The sequence below is a fragment of the Camellia sinensis genome, chromosome 11 (genome assembly GCF_055761805.1).
Source record: "Camellia sinensis isolate YWXY chromosome 11, ASM5576180v1, whole genome shotgun sequence".
In the NCBI taxonomy this organism is placed as follows: Eukaryota; Viridiplantae; Streptophyta; class Magnoliopsida; order Ericales; family Theaceae; genus Camellia; species Camellia sinensis.
Genome location: NC_138971.1, coordinates 75,676,978 through 75,697,832, shown reverse-complemented (window position 1 = coordinate 75,697,832; position 20,855 = coordinate 75,676,978). Strand labels below are relative to the sequence as shown.

Here is a 20,855-nt window from a genome sequence, read left to right as displayed (position 1 = left end):
AAATGTCTAAAAGATTTATCAATTTTACATAATTTTATCTTTGGTGGGTAGAAATTATTTTTAAAAATTCAAAAATATTTTTTTTGACATTTATTTTTGTTAAATTAGTTTATATTTTATCAAATTGACAACTTTACCTTTGAAATTGAGTAATGATATCTTCAATTGTCTTTATTTGAAACAAGATTCAAAATTGATAGTCAAATGTGTTACAACTAAAAAGTTAAGGACCAAAGTAACACGAACCCCAAACTATAGGAACTATTAATGTAATTCGCCCTAATAACAAATTGGTGGTGTTTTGAAAAATTAGTAAAAAGCTGATTTTTTGACTTTTTGACTTTTTTGATGAATTTTTCGATAAAAAAATTGACTTTTTAAACTAAAAAAAAGTTAAAAAACTAAAAAATTGACTTTTTTTAACTTCTTCTCAAAGTGTCCCTTGATAACCAAATTAATTGGAACACTATTTTTCGTTAAAAGCCTACACTTCGAGGTGGTTTGCCATGTGGCTAATTGGTAAATTTTCAAATAAATTCGGGAGGCCCCTAGTCTTATTGACTGTAATTAGCATGGAAGCTTAACCAGAATTTTATCTATAAAATGAAGTGTAGGATGTAATTTAAAGTTAAGGGAAAATTACCAATACGTCTTATTTTTGACACTTATTACCTATTAAATTCTATTGATAAATTTATCAAGTGATAAATTTATTAATCTCTTATTTTTATGAATAAATTTATAGTGATAAATTTATCAATCTCTTTGTTTTTATGAATAAATTTAAGTGATAAATTTATCAGTTTCTTGTTTTTATAGTGATAAATTTATCAATTAAGACCTGTAGATAAATAAGTCTAATTAATATGACTGATTGATAAGTGCTCCTAAAGTTAGTAGGTTGTGGTGGGTCATATTTAAAATAAATTTTGTCTACAAATTTCAATTTTAAATAAACTTGTGAATAATTTTTCTCACAACGGAACTTTTATAGGTATTTTGAAGAAATCGAAATACATTTAATTGTGTACATGCATGTTATTGTAATTTGAACATACATGGAACATGTAAGGTTACAAGCCATAATATAATTCATTGTAGTGAAGAGGACATTACTTGTATGGTGTAGAGCAATGGATGTTGCCACAATTTATTTACGACAACAAATAATAATAATAATAATGAAGGCTTGTTCAACACCATGGCTTGCACATAGACCCCTCGCCTCCTTCTCTTTAAAAGGTCAGCAATATTGCCTCACCATTCTGTATCTGTATCAGCCAACTCCACCACCAACTTTCCGGTGGCAGCAGCTGCCGGAAAACCTCTTCTCTTATTCACGTTTCTCGTCTCTTCAAAAACACCACAACTCTTTCCTCTGCATTTCCTTTCCTTCAATTAAGGTTTTTTTTTTTTTAACTTTTTCAATACTTATAGAGGAGAAGAAAAGCACCCCCCCAAAAAAAGTTCGAAGTTCATAAAATAGTTCAAGTTTTAAGTAACAAAATCCCGGTTTGTAGCCTTATTAATTTTTGAACATGTGTTAGTACAGATAATTTATTGATGGCTGGGTGCAAGGTTTATGAGACGGATGAGGCGTTAAACGAGAAAGATTTTGATAAGATGGGTTTGAAATACTTGGGAAAGATCAAAATTGAGAAGTTGAAATATTCTATGGCTGCTCGAGCGCGATTAATGGCTCAAATAAAGATGTGGGCCATTTGGGTGACGACGGTAGTTTTGATTTGGGGTTGTGCAGTGCAGCTAGCAGCACTGAATCAGACAAGGTGGCTCAGGGTGGTGCAGCACTGGTCTTCTTCTTCTTCTATTCCATCTGCAAGTCAGTACTCTACATATACCATTATTAGTATAATTTTTGTTGTTTATATAATTTACTTGCGTGTATGTAAGTTTGGCACCTTGATTAAACGTTATCATTGCCTTCAGGGTTTTACAAGAGTAATGGATATCTGATGGTTTCAAGCAATGGAGGACTAAACCAAATGCGAGCCGGAGTGAGTGACAACTCTCTCTCTCTCTCTCTCTCTCTCTCTCCAATATAGCATATGGGTGCTCTACCTTGCTATCTTGTACATTGTTGTTGTTGTTGCATATATGTATGTGCTAAGTAATTAAACCTCATATTGGTACAGATTTGTGACATGGTTGCTATTGCAAGCTACATAAATGTCACACTAATAGTTCCTGAACTTGACAAAACCTCCTTTTGGAATGATTACAGGTAAAACTAGATTATATCGAATATTGTTTGATATTTGAAATAATTTCCGAGTGGTTCAATTCGTGAGTTAGTCCAGCTTTCCTTTTTATTTTTATCTCAACGATTCATTCACGTAGTTTACTTGATATGGAAGTGAGTTCAAGGATATATTCGACGTGGATTACTTCATCACGTCCTTAAGAGGCAAGGTTAAGATACAGAGAGAGCTGCCTCCAAATCTGAAGAAAATAGTGGAGATGGGCACATTTTACTCCATGCCACCAGTTAGCTGGTCTAACATGTCCTATTATAGTAACACGGTTAGTACCCGAGCTCTAATAATATATATATATATATATATATTTTGTTTGAGCAGTATCGAGAGACAAATTAATATCAATTGTAGTGTAATAATATTAAAAGTATCAAACAATACTTATCAGGAATTGGATGATGCAGTCATGAATAGTTTAAAATAATCAATTGCAATCAACTGTGAATATTTCTATTGATATTTAGTAGCAAGAGGTAAAAAACTTTACCATGGTTTGAGCATGAGTTTTGCCGGTGTAGAGTCCTATTATTTTGACAAATAACTATTTGTTATTGTGTAGATTCTTTCTCAAATAGAAGAGTATGAACTTTTGCACCTCACTAAGACCGATGCTCGGCTTGCCAACAACGGGCTTCCTTTGGAGGTTCAGAAGCTACGGTGTCGAGCAAATTACAAAGCCCTAAGATTCACTCCTGCCATACAGAAGTTGGGTAGAAAGATAGTTGACCTTCTACGGCAAAAGGGTCCATTTCTAGTTCTTCACCTTAGATATGAAATGGACATGTTGGCATTCTCTGGTTGTACTCAAGGTTGCAATGCTACAGAGGTTAAAGAGTTGACAAAAATGAGGTGAGATTTTTTTTTTTTTTTTTTTTTTTGGGGGGGGGGGGGGGGGGGTAGGAATTGGTAGATCTGCAACAAATATGTATACATCTCTTTAATATTAATATTAACAGGTATGCTTATCCATGGTGGAAAGACAAGGTTATAAACTCTACGAAGAAAAGAAAAGCAGGGCTGTGTCCTATGACTCCGGAGGAAGCGGCTTTGACATTGCGAGCACTGGACGTTGATCGAAACATCCAGATTTATATTGCTGCTGGAGATATATATGGAGGAAAGACCAGGTTGGCAAGTCTAGCAGCAGCTTTTCCAAATTTGGTTAGTAAGTTCGAGTTCAAGCCTCAAGATACCAGCTGTGTACAATCTATCTGACTTTTAATAGGGTTGGTGAGTTTTTGACATTAAAATTTGTTTGAGTTTATGTGATGTGCGAAACAGGTGAAGAAGGAAACATTACTTAAACCCTCAGAGCTATTTCCCTTCCAGAACCATTCATCTCAAATGGCAGCATTGGATTATATTGTTTCGGTTGAGAGTGATATATTTGTCGCAACATATGGAGGCAACATGGCAAAAGTTGTTGAAGGCCATAGAAGGTATCTACTACAGTGAAATGAAATGCTTCAATTTATTAATAAGAAAATGGCTTCTCTCCCCAGGCCTCTCAGGTTCAATGCACTTGACACACAGATATAGAAGCCTGACCAATTATAGTTATATACCTGCATGTGGAGTATTTGTAACGGGCAGTGATATACAAACAGAAAATCTATACAGAATGATTTGACTGGATTTTGATCCTATCACTTTCATATATATAAATATATATGTAAACATGTAAAAATGCAGGCAGGCCAATAACAGAGTACCCTGTAATGAAAATTGTGCAAATTATTCTATATGTATTGATAGTTGGAACACACAAGGATTGCCCAATTTATGTCTATTTACATAGCAATAAAATGTTTTTCAAGTTTAAAAACAAGCACCAGAAAAAAGGAACAATATGCCTTTTCAGAAATATATTACAAATTTAATACTTTTGTCCTTAATTCTAGTTAAGTAAGTTTGTTCTTATATATACGTGGAAGCTATTGTAGAGGAAACTCTAGAATTCAAATTCAAATTCAACTGATTATTTAAATAATAATAATAATAATAATAATAATAATAAAATAAAAGAAAAGTTAGCTCAGAATAATTGAGAATCAAACTACTAGCACAAGGGGCAGGACGCTGTAGGTCTACATACAGTTCCGTCTCTACATATATATTTTAGATAGTGTTACATATATTAATTAATACATTAACAATATAGTTATGACATTATCATTTAAAGATTATGACTCTACCTATTATACAAATTACAAAAATTAAAAATCTCTAAAATTATGTTACCTTATCTATTAATACACTAACTAATATATCGATTGATACATGTATCATTATTCACATGTTTTACCTAGGTCTCAGTAGCCATTGATTTTAGATTTAAACACATGTTGTATATATCCTATTATTAGCTATCAGCTGATAGTTTCTTCATTTTCTCTTTGGAATTGCTAAATTAACTCTGGTATGTGGCAGCCTTTATGGCCATGATATCTAAGTTCAATTTTTTTTTTTTTTTTTTTGGTTATCGGAAAATCCTTCCTACCCTCCTGCAGGTCCAAGGCAGTGCCCCTTGCAGAGATCACCAGGGTGTCCTGTTAGCCGTTCCGAGCGAGGAGACTATAACCTGATAACTTGCCCCAACCTCCCAAGACAAGCTCCGCTTAAGTCAAGACTTGCACAGTGGGGGAGCATTGAACTCACACCAAGTGCTGATTAGACAACTTGAGGTCCAACCTCCTAACCAACTGTGCTTCGCCTAAGAGATTGGCCCAGGGATGAGGAAATTAAACCTGTGACCTAAGTTCAATTTTAATCTCTCTTTTCTTTCTCAAACCGAACCTATTATTGTTGATGTTGTTCTCCCTATGACAAAAAAAAAAAAAAACAAAAACAACAACAAAAACAAAACTATAGTTACAAAGTTGAACAGACTGAGAAAGAAGTTAATTTTTGAAAACGACTATTGAATACCAATTACAAAATTTCTTTTTCTTGTATTTCTCTTTAGATTTATTAATGATGATTGCAAAAATTTTCCAATCAATGATATTGAAATATTAAATTAAGGGTACTTATTATAATAAATAGAATGAAACAACCAATAACAATGACATGATATTGAGATCAATAAATTGAGGACCCCATCTCAATCACCGTTATTAGATATCAGTCAAATTGGATTCTAGGATTTTTTTTTTCTCTCTCTAACGTGATTTTAAAAAATGAATAATTTTACTTGTAAACATTATTTATCTTTGTGCACATATTTAATAAATTAATTTTTTTTTAAAATTTTACTATTAAACAAAATGACTAATATAGAGATCGATACACCCACCAACTTTAAAACTAAATTTTCTCAATAGACCCTTTTGAATATAGATTTTTTTAGTATACATATTTTAAAAACATACACATTAGAATGAAAACATATAAATAGAGAGGAAGAAAAGAAAAAATTAAAATCTCATTAAGAAAATATGCAAATAACTCATAACTATATAAGCAAATATATATAAATGATTTAGTACTACTGTAGACACCCCATTTTTGACCGACCTGAAGACTCAGACGTTACCGATTGAGCGCTTGGTGATGGTGCATATTGTACTCGTTCAGAAGTTTCAGAGTCTTGGCTGCGAGCCTTGCCTCCGGACTTCCGGGCTCTTTCGTGTCTTGCCTCGGTTTGCGAACCAGGCTCCGTTTTCTCTGTTTTCTCTTCTCGAAGGGAGGGAGAGGTCTCATAGATCATCTCTCAGTGGCCTTAGGCTACGTTTCGTGGTCGTAGGCCATTTTTCCCGTTTGGAGCCCGGTTTCCGATTTTTCGGAACCGACGGCCGTGTGCCTCGGTTCGGGACCGCCTAACCACCTCCGTTTGCCCCGGTTTTTGGTATACACCCCACCACCATCCATTCCAACAACTTGGAGCTATTTTTCAGAGCTTGGGAGCACCATTTCTCAGACCAAGACCTGTTGGTCCATTGGTCTTCAAGAGTAAGCTTCTTTTCCCTCTTTTTTGTTCCTATCTTGCTCTATATCTAAGCCTTGTTTGCAACCATTTTTGGACTCCGACCCAAACTGTAAATAGTCATATTTTGAGCTCCTTTTCATGTTTGATTAGGACCTTTTGCTGTTTGAGAACTCCAGTTACCACTTGCTTCTTTAACTCTCTTTTAGGCCTATTTTTGCATGTTATTTTAGGCCTACTTGTGTTTATTTTCGTGGCTTGTCATAAACTACAAAGTGTTTTGTTTTGAGCCTCTCTTCAACTTTGTTGAAGGGCTCTCTTCGGTTTGAGATCTCCTACTATCACTTGCCTCTTTAACTCTCTTTTAGGCCTATTTTGGGGGGAATTTTGAATTTCATTTTCCCCCCTTTTTTCTCCACTTCTCTCTCTATAAAACCAGACCCTCCAGCTCTGTTTTGAGGGTCACAAAAAATTGTTTGAAGCATTATACACACAACCTCCCTCTCCCTCTCTTCCAAGCTCCAAAACCCTTTGTTCTTGGACCATTTTTACACTACAACCCCTAGCCTATCACCTCCATTACTCATTTCAGCACCTTGGAGGACATTTGAAGAGGTTGAAAGCTCAGATTTTTGGACTAAAAGCTGCTGAAAAGTTGTTCTTCAAGGGTGAGTCCCTATTTCCCTTAAACTTGCACTTTTTTGCATGATTGTTTAGCTTTACTTGCAGGTATTTTTGGACTTCGATCCAAACTGAAAAAGATCATATTTTGAGGTCACCTTCATGTTTGATTAAGAACTTTTTGCTGTTTGAAGTCTTCTTCTCCCCCTTTGTTCTTTACCTCTCTTTTAGGGCCTATTCTTGCATGATATGTTAGCCCTGTTTTTAAGCATTTCTGGGCTCCGAGCCAAACTGTAAAGTGGTTTATTTTGAGTACTTCTTCAACATTGTTGAAGGGCTCTTCACTGTTTGAGACTTTCATCTGTCACTTGCCTCTTTATCCCTCTTTTGGCCTCATATTTGCATGTTTTGTTAGCCCTTTGTGCTTATATTTTTGGGCTCTGGTCCGAACTGTAAATAGCCTTATTATGACCCCCTCTTCATGTTTGCTCAAGAATCTTTTGATGTTTGAGGTTCCCTTCTTGCTCTTTGTGTTTAAACCTCTTTTTAGGCCTTATTTTGCATAGTATTTTAGGCTTGCATGTGTACTGTTTTGGGCTTGATCATAAACTTTAAAATACTATGTTTTGGGCCCCTCTTCAATTTTGTTGAAGAGCTCTCCTCTTTTTGAGGCCAGCAACCATCACTTGCTTCTTTGGTCTCCCTTTTGGCCCATTTCTTGCACAATGTTTTAGGCCTGTTTGTGTTTAGATCCGTGGCTTGTTGCAAACTGTAAAGTGCTTCTTTTTGAGCCCCTCTTCAACTTTTTTGACGGCTCTTGGCCATTCAGGGCCAGCAGCTGCTACATGCTTCATTACTTCTCTTACGGGGCCATTTTTGCATGCTAGCTTAATCCTATTTGTGTCCATTGTTTGGCCTTGCTTAAAACTTTAAACATGCTTGTTTTGGGACTTCCTTGAATCTGTCTTCATGCTTCATGATCAAATAGTGCATGCTTTGTATAGCTATAGGCCATTGCGTGTGCCTAGTTTTGCATTTCGGGTCTCATTTCATGCATCGGGTACCATATCGCCATGTTTCGGGGTTGTTTTGCATCATGTTTTGCTACTGAAATTTGCATGCTAGTATGCCATATTCCATGCCTTGCCATGTCTTGTTAGAGTGGCCTTTGGTGTCTTAGGATCGGTCCTCGGTTTGCGTGCATGCGTGCACGCATCTCGAGTGTCTCATTTTCATCTATTGGCTACTGACGTGAGTGTGGCTGAGGTTCACTCATGTTGGTGTAAGTCCATTGTGCATTGTGTATGCCATTTCATCTCATAGCATTGCGTATGCTAGGTTGTATGTTAGAGCATTGTGTATGCCATGGTACCTTGTGCATCGTATATGCCATTTCATAGCATTGTGCATGCTAGGTTGTACATTAGTTGCATTCATGCATGTCATGCATATTGCATTGTGTTTGGGATAGGAGTTAGCCCGATCACGGGAAACGAGGGACGTTTCGTACTTCGAGTGAAGGAACGTGTCTCAATTCCCAGTCACCGACACTCCGGGTTACCCATGATGGAGTTTAGGTTTTGTTGTGTTCTCATGTGCATTCATTCCATATTGAGTCGTGCAATTCGACTCCTCGGCCATTATGCATCGATGTGCGTGATTGGTGGCACGAGGATCGAGGTATGCATACATTTGTGAAAATACATTGCCATGCCCTTTTCCTGCTCTCTATTGCAGCAAATCAAGAATCAGTGGCCTTTCAAAAGCCTTGCACAGCATTCCGGCATCAATCGCAAACAGAGGCTAATTGGGGCATCGCAGTGGATTTCCATGCCAAGCAACCCGAGCATGCATCATTCATCATCCGGAGTGGAGTCGAGGCAGTCCCTAGCTTGCATGCTAGTTTACAGCTTTCTTAGTTAAATTTGTAAATTTAATTAGGATTTTGTAATTATTTGGACTGTAATATTTATTCAGGACTGTATTATTCTTTCGGACCCTCTGCGCGAGGGCAATGTTGTAATAAGTGTGCGTGTGTGTGATGTATGTCTTCCAACCCCACGTCTTTCTCCCTTTTATTTACCTGCTTATGATGGTTAGATTAGGGCATGTTTCAATTAGCATACAGTAGGATAGCATGTTTGCATTCATTCATCTGTTTTGCATGCACCGTGCTCGGCGCATCATACTAACTGCATCGTATTTTCAATTCCAAGTTGAATACATGCTAGCTATAGCATTTCATATGCCATGTTTAGAATAGCCGAGCCTGCTATAGTTGCATTTTTGCATGTGTTGCATTAGGCATTTCTGTATGGTTAGGATCATGCATGGATTTCTAATTAGTTTCTGTTTTGGCTTGGAGTACTCGGTAAGTTTTATGCTTTAGCATCCTTGCATGCGTGTGAGTGACTACCATGATAGCATGCTTACCATGAGGCTATATGCTTATATGATATAACTGCCTGAATGCCTGTGGGTGAAGGTTGGGTTATTTGAATTGGAACAATTCATCAAATGTGTGTTTTAAGCCCACTAGATAGTGGCAAAATCATGTTTTCTAAGCCTACCTGAGGGTGGCAAATTCACGTCTTAGCCTACTTGCGAGTAGCACTATCAAACCATTTTCAAATAAACAAACATGAAATGTTTTGTTCCAATTCAGGCGATCCAGTCTATACTTGTATGCTGTGCGCATCACATAGTAAATCTAGGCTAATAACCGGAATAAGAACACATAATGTTTTCAAAAATAGATATCATGGTTAGTAGAGGCCGATCTTTGATCGGGCGAGTGGGGGTGCTCACGAAGTGACCTTCCCCAATCGTACCTAAGTTCCTGAGCCGAGGCAACTTTGGTGATGATGGACACGTTGCCTTAGGCAAAAGAGTCAGGGTTTCCTAAATTTCCCCAAAATAAAATATTTAGGTGGCGACTCTGTATCTGGCAAAGCAGTCCATGTTTGGCACTTCTTTCAAAAAAAATCTATTTTTCTCAAAACGATTTGCCGGATTTGGACTCTTTGGTTCAGACTTAGAACCATGACAAATTGAGAGTCCTGAACTGTAGTGAGCCCAATATCGAACGGAACCGGGGAAGGGGGGGACTCGTTCCTCCCAGGGCGTTCGGGGACGTCTATAGTTTCTGGCGACTCTGTTGGGGATTTAGAGAACTTGACTCGAACTCATGATATCTTGTTTTGATTACACTTATGTGTTTCTTTGCATTGCATTTGCATTGGTGCGCCTAGGACACCGTGTTTGCCATCTGCTATTCCTGAACGGTTTGCTGGAGGCTTGTCTTGTCAAGGCATGACCATAAGGCTGACCGGTTGTGGGCTCTACCAGTATGGGAACACAAACCCCGGTTTTACCGGGGCACCCTTTTGACCATTCGACCTAGTGCATATTCGGAATCCGTAGTGACCATTCCAAACTAGGACTGGTTGCTTACCCGATCGTAGGTTGTTTGAAACCGCTGCGTACGAAGTGAAACCCTAGCTCCTGACAAAATAGGACAGGGAAACCCTACCCCAACATAGGGGTGTTTTGGCTCTCACTTGTCTGCTATGTGCTTTTAGAGTGCGTCTTTATAGGAATGCATGTATCAGTCTACAAGTTTGGGCATCAGGCCTGCGGGCACCAGTTCAGTACTTTGGGATTCAGTTCACCTGAGGGTATCAGTTTACGAGCAGAATTTTGGGCAGAATTCTGTAGGAGGCACAATCATTCAACTCTGCTCATATGGGTTATCGTGAAATCGGGCTGAGATGCTGCATGTTTTCTCTTTTACTAGGTAGTCTGGGAACTATAGCTTCAGAGGGCTCCAATATCCCCCGGGTACACCGAACTTGTGTTGATAGACTTTGTCGGGTCAGAGATTCAGTTCAAAGGCAATCAGTGTTCCTTTACCAGAGGCAGGGTGAAAAGGTCGGTCAGGCACAGACCACCAGTACAGCAGCTACCAGCTCAGTGGTCTTTGAACAGCCAGGTTGAGATTTCGGAGCCTACTGCAGACACAGGTATACCAGTTGCTTAGTTAGATCAGGACAATATGTCAGATCTGGAAGAGATGGTGCGCCAACTCCAGGATAGTATGAAAGCCATGTAGCAAGATGCTATCCGTCAAGCGGAATTCACCAAGCAACAGGCCGTGGTCATAGCCCAACAGGCAGAGACAATTACCAGGTTAGAGCAGCAAACTGGAGTATTTACTTCACACCAGGCTCCTCCACCACCAAGAGTTCCCATACTCGGGGAGGCAACCCACGTCCAGGATGATACGGACATTCCAGGTGGGCCAGCTCCGCCCCCGGTGCTACCCCAGCTGTCTAAAACACCCACCAACCTGCCTGACTCCCCCTTTGAGTTCGAGAGAGACCCCACAGCATTGAAAGTGAGCAAGCTTGAGAAATTGTTCAAAAAGTCTCAGGGGGCCCACTCTATTCCTGATATAGAGGATGGTTATATCGACTCAGTGGTGACCTTGCCAGAGCGGTTCAAAATGCCGCATATCGATTGATTTGATGGCTCTGAAGACCCAATGGTGCACCTCCAACTGTTTTCTGATATCTTGAGGCCAATGGGTTTGACCACAGCCCAGAAATTGTCACTATTCGGCCGAACCTTGTCTGGGATAGCCGCAATCTGGTATGCAAAATTGGAGAACTCTGTGAAACAGAACTGGAAAGGGTTGGCTGAGGCGTTTATTGCTCAATACTCCTACAACACACAGATCGAGGTCACGACTCGTGATCTTGAAGTCACCCGCCAAGAGCCAAAGGAGGGTTTCTCAGAGTTCGTGACAAGATGGAGAGCAAAGGCCTCAATGATGACTACAAGGCCTTCCGACAAAGATCAGATCAGGATGATTGTTCGGAATCTGCATGGCAAGTTGCTGCAAAAGATGGTCGTTCTACCTCTATTCACCTTTCCAGCCCTTTATGAAATGGGGGTTCAAATCGAGGATGCCATCAGACAAGGGATCTTTGCAGAAGATAATGAGCCTTCGAAGAGGAATGTTGCTCGCGGTTCCAATGCTACTACTGATGGTAGCACAGCTGCGAAATGCTCAGAAGTAGACGCTATCACCACTTTCCTCAATGACCAAAAACCAACCACTTCAACTCGGCCCCAAGCCCGAAAATTCCTTCCTCTTTACATGAGTCTCTCTCAAGCTTTGAAAAAGCTGCAAGAAGAAAGGCACCTAGAACTCCTAGAACCCCAACCCCTTCCAAATCCTCTTCCACCAAGATATGACCCAGCTAAATACTGTGCCTATCATCAACAATACGGTCATGATACGAACCATTGCATCCGCCTCCGTCATAAGATTCAAGATCTTATTGATGAAGAGACCCTAGCTCCACCCAAAGGACCTCAAGATAGTACTGACTCGTCACCTCCCCACCTCAACCTCATCCATACACTACCATCCACCTTCGACCCCAGCATATACATCACCCCAGCCCATCTACCCAAGCCTGAGGTGTTCATTCCAGAAAGCATGGACTTATGCATGATGGATGCACCTGGACCCCAATCATCTCAAACCCGTGAACCCACTACTTCTGAGCTGAAGAGAATGATCGAAGATCTTCAGAGAACTGTGATAGATTTGGCCTCTGGGACATCGGCTCCGTCATCAACCACATCACATACCAGGGAGTTCATGTCAAAAGGCTCTCCAGTCTTGGAACGGGCTATATTTGAGGAATGCCAATCCCTTGGCAAAGTGGAGACGAGTGGAAAGAACAAGATAGGGGCAGACATGGATCCCCATGAACACCTTCAACGGGCTGTTGAGGCTTTGAAAGCCAAAGGACTAAACAAACAACAAGTGCTTGCAGTGGTTACAAAAACTGTGGATGATACTTTTGCCACTCAAGTTGGGGGCAGTCTGAATCAAGGGGCAAGCCGAGACAAGAGATGTTGTACCAGAAACACCTCTTTCAGCTCCAATCCTACACTCGGAAGAGATCATCAAAAGTCAGCACCTACCGACCTTTTCGCCGGTACATCTAACACAACCAGCTCACAACCTGCCAAATACCCACCTCGGGGCCAGAGGGTGTTCACTCCATTGGACATGTCTCTGTCAACGGCCCTGAGGGTCCTGATCGAAAGGGGCATCTGAAGCCCCTGGAGCCGCGGCCATTACTGAATAAACTTTCTCTCTCCCACAACCCGGCGAAGTACTGTGTCTTTCATCAACAAGCTATAGACACCCCATTTTTGACCGTCCTCAAGACTTGGACGTCACCGTTTGAACACTCGACGATCATCCATGTTTGTGTTCGTTTGGAGTTCCCGGAGGTCTCGGCTCGCGTGCCCTGCCTCAGGATCTCCGAACTCAACCGTTTAGTGTCTGGTTTTGCACCAAACACTTGCATCTTGTCTTTGAGAGGCAGGGTAAGGCTTGTGGACCATCCCCACCCGCCACCGGTAGTGGCTAGAGGCCACCGGCTAGTTTTTGCTGCCATCGGCACTTTTGTTTGCCGGTCGGCACATTTTATTGCCGGTCAGCATAGTTTGTTGCCGGTCGGCACTGTTTTTTGCCGAAATGGCATTTTTGGGCAGCCGACCACTGTTCATTCACTTTATGGAGATATTTTGTGCCAGTTGTGATAGCTGGCACCAACTCTCCCCCCCTCCATGCACGTGTATGGAGGGATCTCCCTCTAAGCAAGCTTGTTGTATAAGCTTTGCAAGAGGGAGTCTTATAAGAGGAGGGCCTTCCTCTTTGATCTAGGTTAGACTCTTGCAACCAAAAACCAGACCTTAGAGATATAGATACATATTATCTCTATACCTCCCTCTCTCTCCTCCTTTGTGTGTGTTTCTTAGCTCAAAAGGTGGTTTTTACCTTACTTTTGCACCATTACACACACCATTAAACCTTACTCCGAGATTAAGGGACTTGGGGGGTTGTTTCTTGAGTTTTTGGACTGGTTTTGATCAAAAGAAGGAGGCTAGACCATTTGTTCTTCAAAGGTTCTTCAAGGGTGAGCATCTTGATTTATATTCCCCAAACTTGCAATAGTTTTTTACCTATCTTGCTTGCTGTTTTAGCCCTTGTGTATAACATAAAAAGGGCTTGTATTTTCCTGCTCTAGCACTTTCATTAAGGTCATTTTGTGGTTTGAGTGCAAACTCACCCTTCTAGGCCTTGTTTGGTCCATTTTGGTACCTTTTTGATAAGGTTTTGTTCACTTCAGTGTTTTGGTCCTTTGACCGTTGAAAATCAGTGTATTTTTAGTGTCAAAAAAGTTGGTTTGAAGTCTTGCATAGGGGAGGGACACCCCTCTCCCTTTATGGTTTTGTTTCCTTGAGTTGTGGCCCAAGAGGGTGACATGCATGCTTGCTTGGTTTTTGCTTCATTTCAGAACTTTTTGGGTGTTTTTAGGTCATGTGGGATCTCTATTTTTGGCTGGATTTGTACCTCCTTGTATGCTTGTAGTACTTGCTTTGTATTGCTCCATTTTGCTTAGAAGTGCATCTCATGATTAGGCCATGATTCTTGTGTGTGTTGGCTTAGTTCCATGAAGTTTTTAATGTTGTTTTTTCATGCTAAAAATCTGTTGGTTATCCATTTGTTCATGCTTGGCATGTTTGTTAGGGTTGCTTTGTATTTTGGTTTGAAAGCTTTAAGCATGTTGACCTCTAGCATGCATGGTTGTGATTACCCTCATGATTTAACACCATCTAGGACCACATTTTAGTCCAAGAATCATGTTTGTATGTGTGCATGCGTGACCTCTTTGATGCCTTGAGGGTGTACCCTTTTATGCCTAGGAATGAGCCTTAGTGCATGTGCCTCTTGGGAGTCACCTTAGCTGCCATTTTAGGAGAGTTTGGAGTCCCATTTTGCATGTAAAAAATTCTGTTTTTACTTGCTTTAATCATGCCATGAGAAGTCATGTTGGTGGGGGTAAGTTGTCCCCTTTTTGTGCCTTAACCTTGGGACCATAATTTTGCTTGTTAACATGAGTTGTTTGTCCATCATTTTGAGCACTTTTGGTGCTGTTTTGAGGTGAATAAAGGTCTGTACCTTTATCACCTTGAGGCCCCCCCCCATATCCTTTTGCATGCTTATCTCATGTTGGTTGCATGATTGTCCCATTAATGTGCTATTCCATGCTAACTTCATGGCAAATTGGTTCATGTTTGTATCTCAATTACATCTTGCATGTTAACATTACATACTTGCCATGTTTTGTTGCATGATATTTGGCATATCTTGCATAATTAGCATCATGTTGTATTTTGAGTCTTGCGAGCATAACATGCATTGCATCATTTGGCTTGGGGTGTCAAGCCAAATATGAGGGTCAAGGGACATTCATACTCCAAGTGATGTAATGTACCTTGATTCTCGGTCACCGGGGCCTTTGACTTCGACATGAAAAGGCTTCGGATCTCATTTTATTTGTTGCATGCATCCTTACATTGAGTGGCGAATTTGATCCCTTGGGTCATCATGCTCCATTGATGGCTCAAAGATCGAGGTTCGTGCTTCTTTGAGTTCAAAACATGATAAGAAGCACAACCATGCCCACATGTACCTGAGAACCCCATGCCATGCACTGTCTGTTCTCTGTTTGCTGTCAAATTGTCTTCTGCAGGAAGTTTCTGCCGACCGGCAGAATTTAGTGCCGACCGGCAATATCTGGAGTGCCGAGAAATCCAACAAATGCCGATGGGAATTGTAAAGTGCCGGTGGGAATTCTGTCCGGCCGGTGGTGCTCTGCAGGATGCAAGGAACTTGCTCCAGTACTTTGGCAATTTTCAGAAAGACAAGGCAGTACGAACAGAGGCGGCAGGAGTACAGTACGGGTTTTCCGGGCGAGACGGATTCGAGCATGCATCATTCGCGCATCCCGAGGCAGAGGCTGCGGCTACCCTCTTCTTTCCTTTGCTATCTTTTCTTTTAAATTAAATTAGAAATTTTGTAATAATTTTATTTGTTTATCATTTTGGGACTGTAATATTTATTTGGGCCCTCCGAGTGAGGGCAAATCTGTAATAAGTGTGTGTGGGTGGTGTGTATGTCTTCCAATCCCCATTTCTTTCTTCCCTTTTATTTACCCGCTTATGATGGTAAATTAGGGCATCTTTTTGAAATTAGCATACCTTATGCTATGCATGCGTGCATCCATGCATTTGTATTGCATACATTAGGCTCGGTACATCACGCTAACCGCATTTGTATTTCAAATTCTAAACCGAATATGTGATAATTGTGCATTTTCACATACCATGTTTAGGGCTAGCCGAGCCTGCCTAGATCGCATTTTTGCATGTGATGCATTAGCCACTCTTAACATGAACTAGGACATGCATGTTTACTAACTAGTTTACTGTTTTGGCACGGAGTACGATGTAAGTATTTTTGCTTTAGCATCCAGCATGCGTGGGAGTGTTGCCATGATAGTATGCTTGCCATGCGGCTAAGTGCTTACATGAGATAAACTGCTTGAATGCCTGTGGGTGGAGGTCAAATTGCTTAAATTGGGATAATGCGTTAAAACTGTGAATTTTAAGCCTACTAGATAGTGGCAAAACCGTCTTTTCCAAAAGCCCACTTGAAGGTGGCAAAACCTGCATTTTAGCCTACTTACGAGTAGCAAACCATTTTCAAAACGAACATAAAATGTTTTATTTCCAATTTGGGCGATTCGGTCTATACTTTTTTTGCTGCGCGCATAACATAGTAATTCTAGGCTAATAATTGGAATAAGAACATGTAACGTTTTCAAAACCGGATATCACGGTTAGTAGAGACCGGTTTTTGGACCGGGCGAAAGGGGGTGCTCATAGCTGACCTTCCCCGATCGTACCCAAGCTCCCAAGCCGAGACAACTCCGGTGATGACGGACATGTGGCCTTCGGCACCGAGTCAGGGTTTCCTAAATTTTCCCATTTTAAAAAATATTTAGGTGGCGACTCTGTATCTAGCAAAGCAGTCCATGTTTGGCACTACTTTTTCAAAAATCTGTTTCTCAAAACGATTTGCCGGATTTGGACTCTTTGGTTCAGATTTAGAACCGTGACACAAATTGAGAGTCCGAGCTGTAGCATGAGGTCCTCCGCGGACTTGTTACACAAGCCGGCCATGACACTGACATGTGTCTTCGTCTTCACCATGAAATACAAGATCTGATTGATAAAAAGGTCATCTTCGCGTCAGGTCCTGCAAAGTCTATCGACACTAGATCGGTGAACTTGGGGGATAATGTGATGTGATCGAGGGATGAACAAGCTGCGGGTGGCGCTCGATTAACTCCAGACGTAGGAATGGCATGCACTGTTTTGAGCACATTTGCGAATGTTGTTAATTTGTACTGTCTGACTTGGGTATTGGGTCGGTCTTGTTGTTTTGTACAGAGTCAGTCTTTTCTTACTGAGTCAGTCGGGTCTGTCTTGTTGTACCGAGTCAGTCTTGTTTTGTTAGAGTCAGGTGATTCCGGGGGTGTTACCTCGGGCATCACTGTTTTGTTTTGTGTTTGTCTTTTTGCTCTCTTTTGAGTCTGTTTCTGTCTTGGAGCCAGTAATGCCAACAGATTTGAATGAACAGCAGTGATTTTCACATTCTTGTGTTTGCTTCTGCCTTATGCTAGTTGTGCCAGAAGTTCTGAATGAAACGACTGCTTTTCTGTGCTTTGAAGATCATTGCATTGACCTAAGTTTTTCAAAACCTTTTGAACATTGTGATGAAAACAAAGAGGAAGGAATTCCTCGGGATTTACAAAACTTTGATCAAATTGAGAGAAAGAGAGGCATGCTAAGCCCTTAATGATTGAGATTATGCTTGTTAGTGTGAGTACTGGGAAGGATCCTAGCTTGATCCAGATTGGTTCTACACTGTCTTTAGCGCGAGCGACTAGTCGCTTTCTTAAAAGATTTCAAAAAATGTTTTGCGCGATCCTGCGAAGACCTGTGTGGAATTGCTCTTGAGATTGTGCAGCTTAGGATCACTCTCAGCCTCGAGACTCGACCCCTCTGCTTTCAAAACCTTGAACTTGAATTCAGAACGTTCAACGGTCAACTACAATGTGAGGCCTGAGTGGCCAGAGTCGAAGCAGCCCATGAATTAGCGGCAGGGAAGTCAGATCAAGAAGATCAGATGTCGTCAAAAGAAGCTTGCAAAGCTAGATTAGAAGCACCACTTGAACTAGGGGCGAAAGATGCCAGATTGTGCTCGAAGAGCCGAAGACGGATCGTTCCACAAATCAACGAAGATCAACAAGAATGCCAAACCCCAGAAGGGAGGAAAGAAGAAGACATTGCTGAAGGACAACCAAGTTCCTATCCACAACACTAGAGGCAAATTCAGCCCTTGTTGGATGGACTCCTATATCGTCAGCGAACAACAGCCACTCTCTTGGATTCAGACGGATTCAAGATCTCAGAACCATTTGACATGGACCAAGCTACATTTTTACCCTTGAGAGGCTCGCTGGGCCGAAAACTCGGAAGGGTGACCCAGGCAAAAGTTAGAGCAAGAAAAAGAAGAAAAAGAACAAAAAAAAAAAAGAAGAAAAATGCAAAGAACAAAAAAAAAAAGAGAAAAAGAAAAAAAATGAAAAGAAATGAAAAGAAAAACAAAGCTCGCAAGGTTGAAAACCCGGAAGGACGGCCTTGGCAAAAGTTAGAGCGCAAAAGGAGAGGTTAATACCCGAGTGTACCTTAACCCCCGAACTACGTAAGGCTTGATTCCTATCTTTGGGATACGTAGGCAACTTCATTCTGAAGTCCAGCCGTAAAACAATCCAAATCGACTGTGTCCATGTAATGGTTTTGATCATCTTTGCCTTCTCTGTATCCGAGGGTTCGGTTATGATCGTCACTCTGAGGACTGATTACAATGCGCTGCGGCATCATCCAAATAGGGGGTAACTTTCTGTTGCCATTCAGTATGCTGCGGCGACATTCAAACAAGGGGCAACTTTCCGTTGCCATGCAGTGTCCTTCAGGCAAGGGGTAATTTTCCTTCGGATATGAGGTTGTGCATCTTAAGAGTAGGTTTCGTGCTCGTTGAGCAGTGGCCGTTTGTAAAAATAGTTTTTGAAAATTTTTACTAAGGTTGACTAGTTTCTCGAAAATTATTTCATTTTCCCAAACTAGACCATTTCTTGGACCCAAAAAAGAAAAATATTCAGTGCTCATAACCTGACTTGTATGATTTCAAATCAAAAATCGAACAAGTGTGTTAATCTAACTCTCATGTTGGTCAAAATTGTTTTAGCAGAACGTCAAAAACAAAAAATGGTCAAAATAATGAACTAGGGGCACAGTTGAGTCAGGCTTCCTGTCTTTCCCCCCCCGGTTGTTAGTGCATTTGCCAGAAAGGGCACCATACTGGCCAAGAAGGGCACTCTTCCTGCCAGAAAAGGGCACAGCTGAAACTGTCAACAAAGGAGCTGAAAGCTCTCTCATCCTCCAAGCAACGAGGTATCAAGCCGAGTGCGAAGCACGAACTGGAATGGATCAAGATATCCCACTCCCTCATCTGGGCAGATCTAACCACATCCAAACTCCCCGGCAGAGCATCGACAGCCGATGTCAGCTGCAGATTTGCTACACACCCAGTTGTAGCGCAATTTCTCTGTGGGAGGAATTCACTAGCTGTGCGCAGAAGAAAGAGAATCTAGCAGAATGCTAGGGGCAAGAGCCCGCAACTTCTTGTTTATCCATCAACCACCCAGGAGAGGGATAAAAAAATGAGATTAAAGAATAGAGAGATGTGCGCTCAGAGAAAAAGTGAGGAAAAGGGTTTTGTGAGAAAAGCCAAGCCTGAGGGCCGAGTGATGTGAGAATCACAAAGAAAGGGTGGGAAACAATACCCGGAGAAACTAGCTCCTCGTGCACCGAGAGGTCTCTCGCCTTTGTAACACAGCTGAGTGTTGTGTTTGTGCGTTTTGTTTGTCTCGTTTCTTGTTTTAAGTCGTTTGAGTGTCAACAAATGTGTTTAGGTCATTTTACCTTGTTTTTCCTTTGTTGAGTTGTGTTTAGGTCGTTCTACCTTTGTTTTCCATTGTTGAGTCATTTTGGCTGTGGTCAGTTGTAGGCTCAATACCCGGTTGAGAACCCATTTCTCATTTCAATTTCAAAAATCGTTTTGTGCTCAGAGTGCCGTGTCGTTCTCCACATTTGTGCAAATTAGGATTGGTTCTTTCATAAAGCCGCGGGATTCAACCCAGGTCATGTGAAAACAGTAAAACCAGGACCCATCTGAAGCTATGAAAGTTCCAGGCTACGAAGCAAAAGAAAAGAGGAAAAATGTCAGGCATCCCAGATTGTTTCAACTTCTGCAAGTTTCGTCATTGCATCCTGTATGTCCAGAATGAGCAGTGTCTTGTATGAGCTGTGTGCCGAATAAACAAAATACTGTGTTATGGGCTGTCTGTTCAGAATGAGCGGTGTGCCGAATAAACCAAATACTGTGTTATGGGCTGTGGTTCAGAATGAGTTGTGTTCAGAACGGACCATGTGTTCAGAATCAGCGGTGTCCTGCGTGAGCCGTATGTTCCAAAATAAGTAGAATATTGTGTTATGAGCTGCGTGTTCAGAATAAGCAGTATGCCGATACGAGCCGTGTGTTCAAAGTGAACAAAATACTGTGTTGACTGTTTCACTGTTTCAAGCCAGAATGGCGATCAGAAGTGCTCTCCCTGAGTATCGTTCCCGTCAGAGTAAAGCGGTTCAGCGCCACTCACTCCATGAGGTGGTTTCTAGAGTGCCGCTTTGTCTATTCATTGCATTCCCTAAACATCATGCTCTACATTGCTTGTAATAAGTATTGTATCATCGCACTTGTTGCATTTATTTGCATCTTGTGTTATCTTAATCCTTTTGCGCCGTGCAGCGTTTAGGATCGTTGTCCCCCGGGACTCAACTTAGGTTGCGTGGAACACGTTCCCGAGTTGTTTGGACTCCTCTCACGATTTCAGCGTGGTTTGAGTGTCCCGTTCTTTACACGATTTCAGCGTGTTTGGAATTTATCTCAGGTTGCATTGTGCGCGCACCTGGGC

At 41.1% G+C, this 20,855-nt stretch overlaps 1 protein-coding gene across 1 annotated transcript; it reads left to right on the top strand.

Moving 5' to 3' along the window:
- Nucleotides 1–1,514: 1,514 nt before the first annotated feature.
- LOC145802012 (rhamnogalacturonan I rhamnosyltransferase 1-like) lies at nt 1,515–3,763 on the top strand. Its single transcript, XM_082894167.1, has 7 exons — nt 1,515–1,900; nt 1,948–2,015; nt 2,154–2,242; nt 2,376–2,541; nt 2,836–3,125; nt 3,233–3,437; nt 3,558–3,763. The coding sequence occupies exons 1-7, from the start codon at nt 1,564–1,566 to the stop codon at nt 3,729–3,731; spliced, it is 1,329 nt and encodes a 442-aa protein (XP_082750293.1). The 5' UTR covers nt 1,515–1,563; the 3' UTR covers nt 3,732–3,763.
- The last annotated feature ends 17,092 nt before the right edge of the window (nt 3,764–20,855 follow it).

What these genes read in the sequence shown, in the direction of transcription:
- LOC145802012 (XM_082894167.1), top strand. Translation starts at nt 1,564, where the DNA reads ATGGCTGGGTGCAAGGTTTATGAGACGGATGAGGCGTTAAACGAGAAA. An exon ending in AAAGAGTTGACAAAAATGAG is followed by an intron (nt 3,126 to 3,232) that starts GTGAGATTTTTT and finishes TAATATTAACAG; the next exon opens with GTATGCTTATCCATGGTGGA. An exon ending in CAGCAGCTTTTCCAAATTTG is followed by an intron (nt 3,438 to 3,557) that starts GTTAGTAAGTTC and finishes TGTGCGAAACAG; the next exon opens with GTGAAGAAGGAAACATTACT.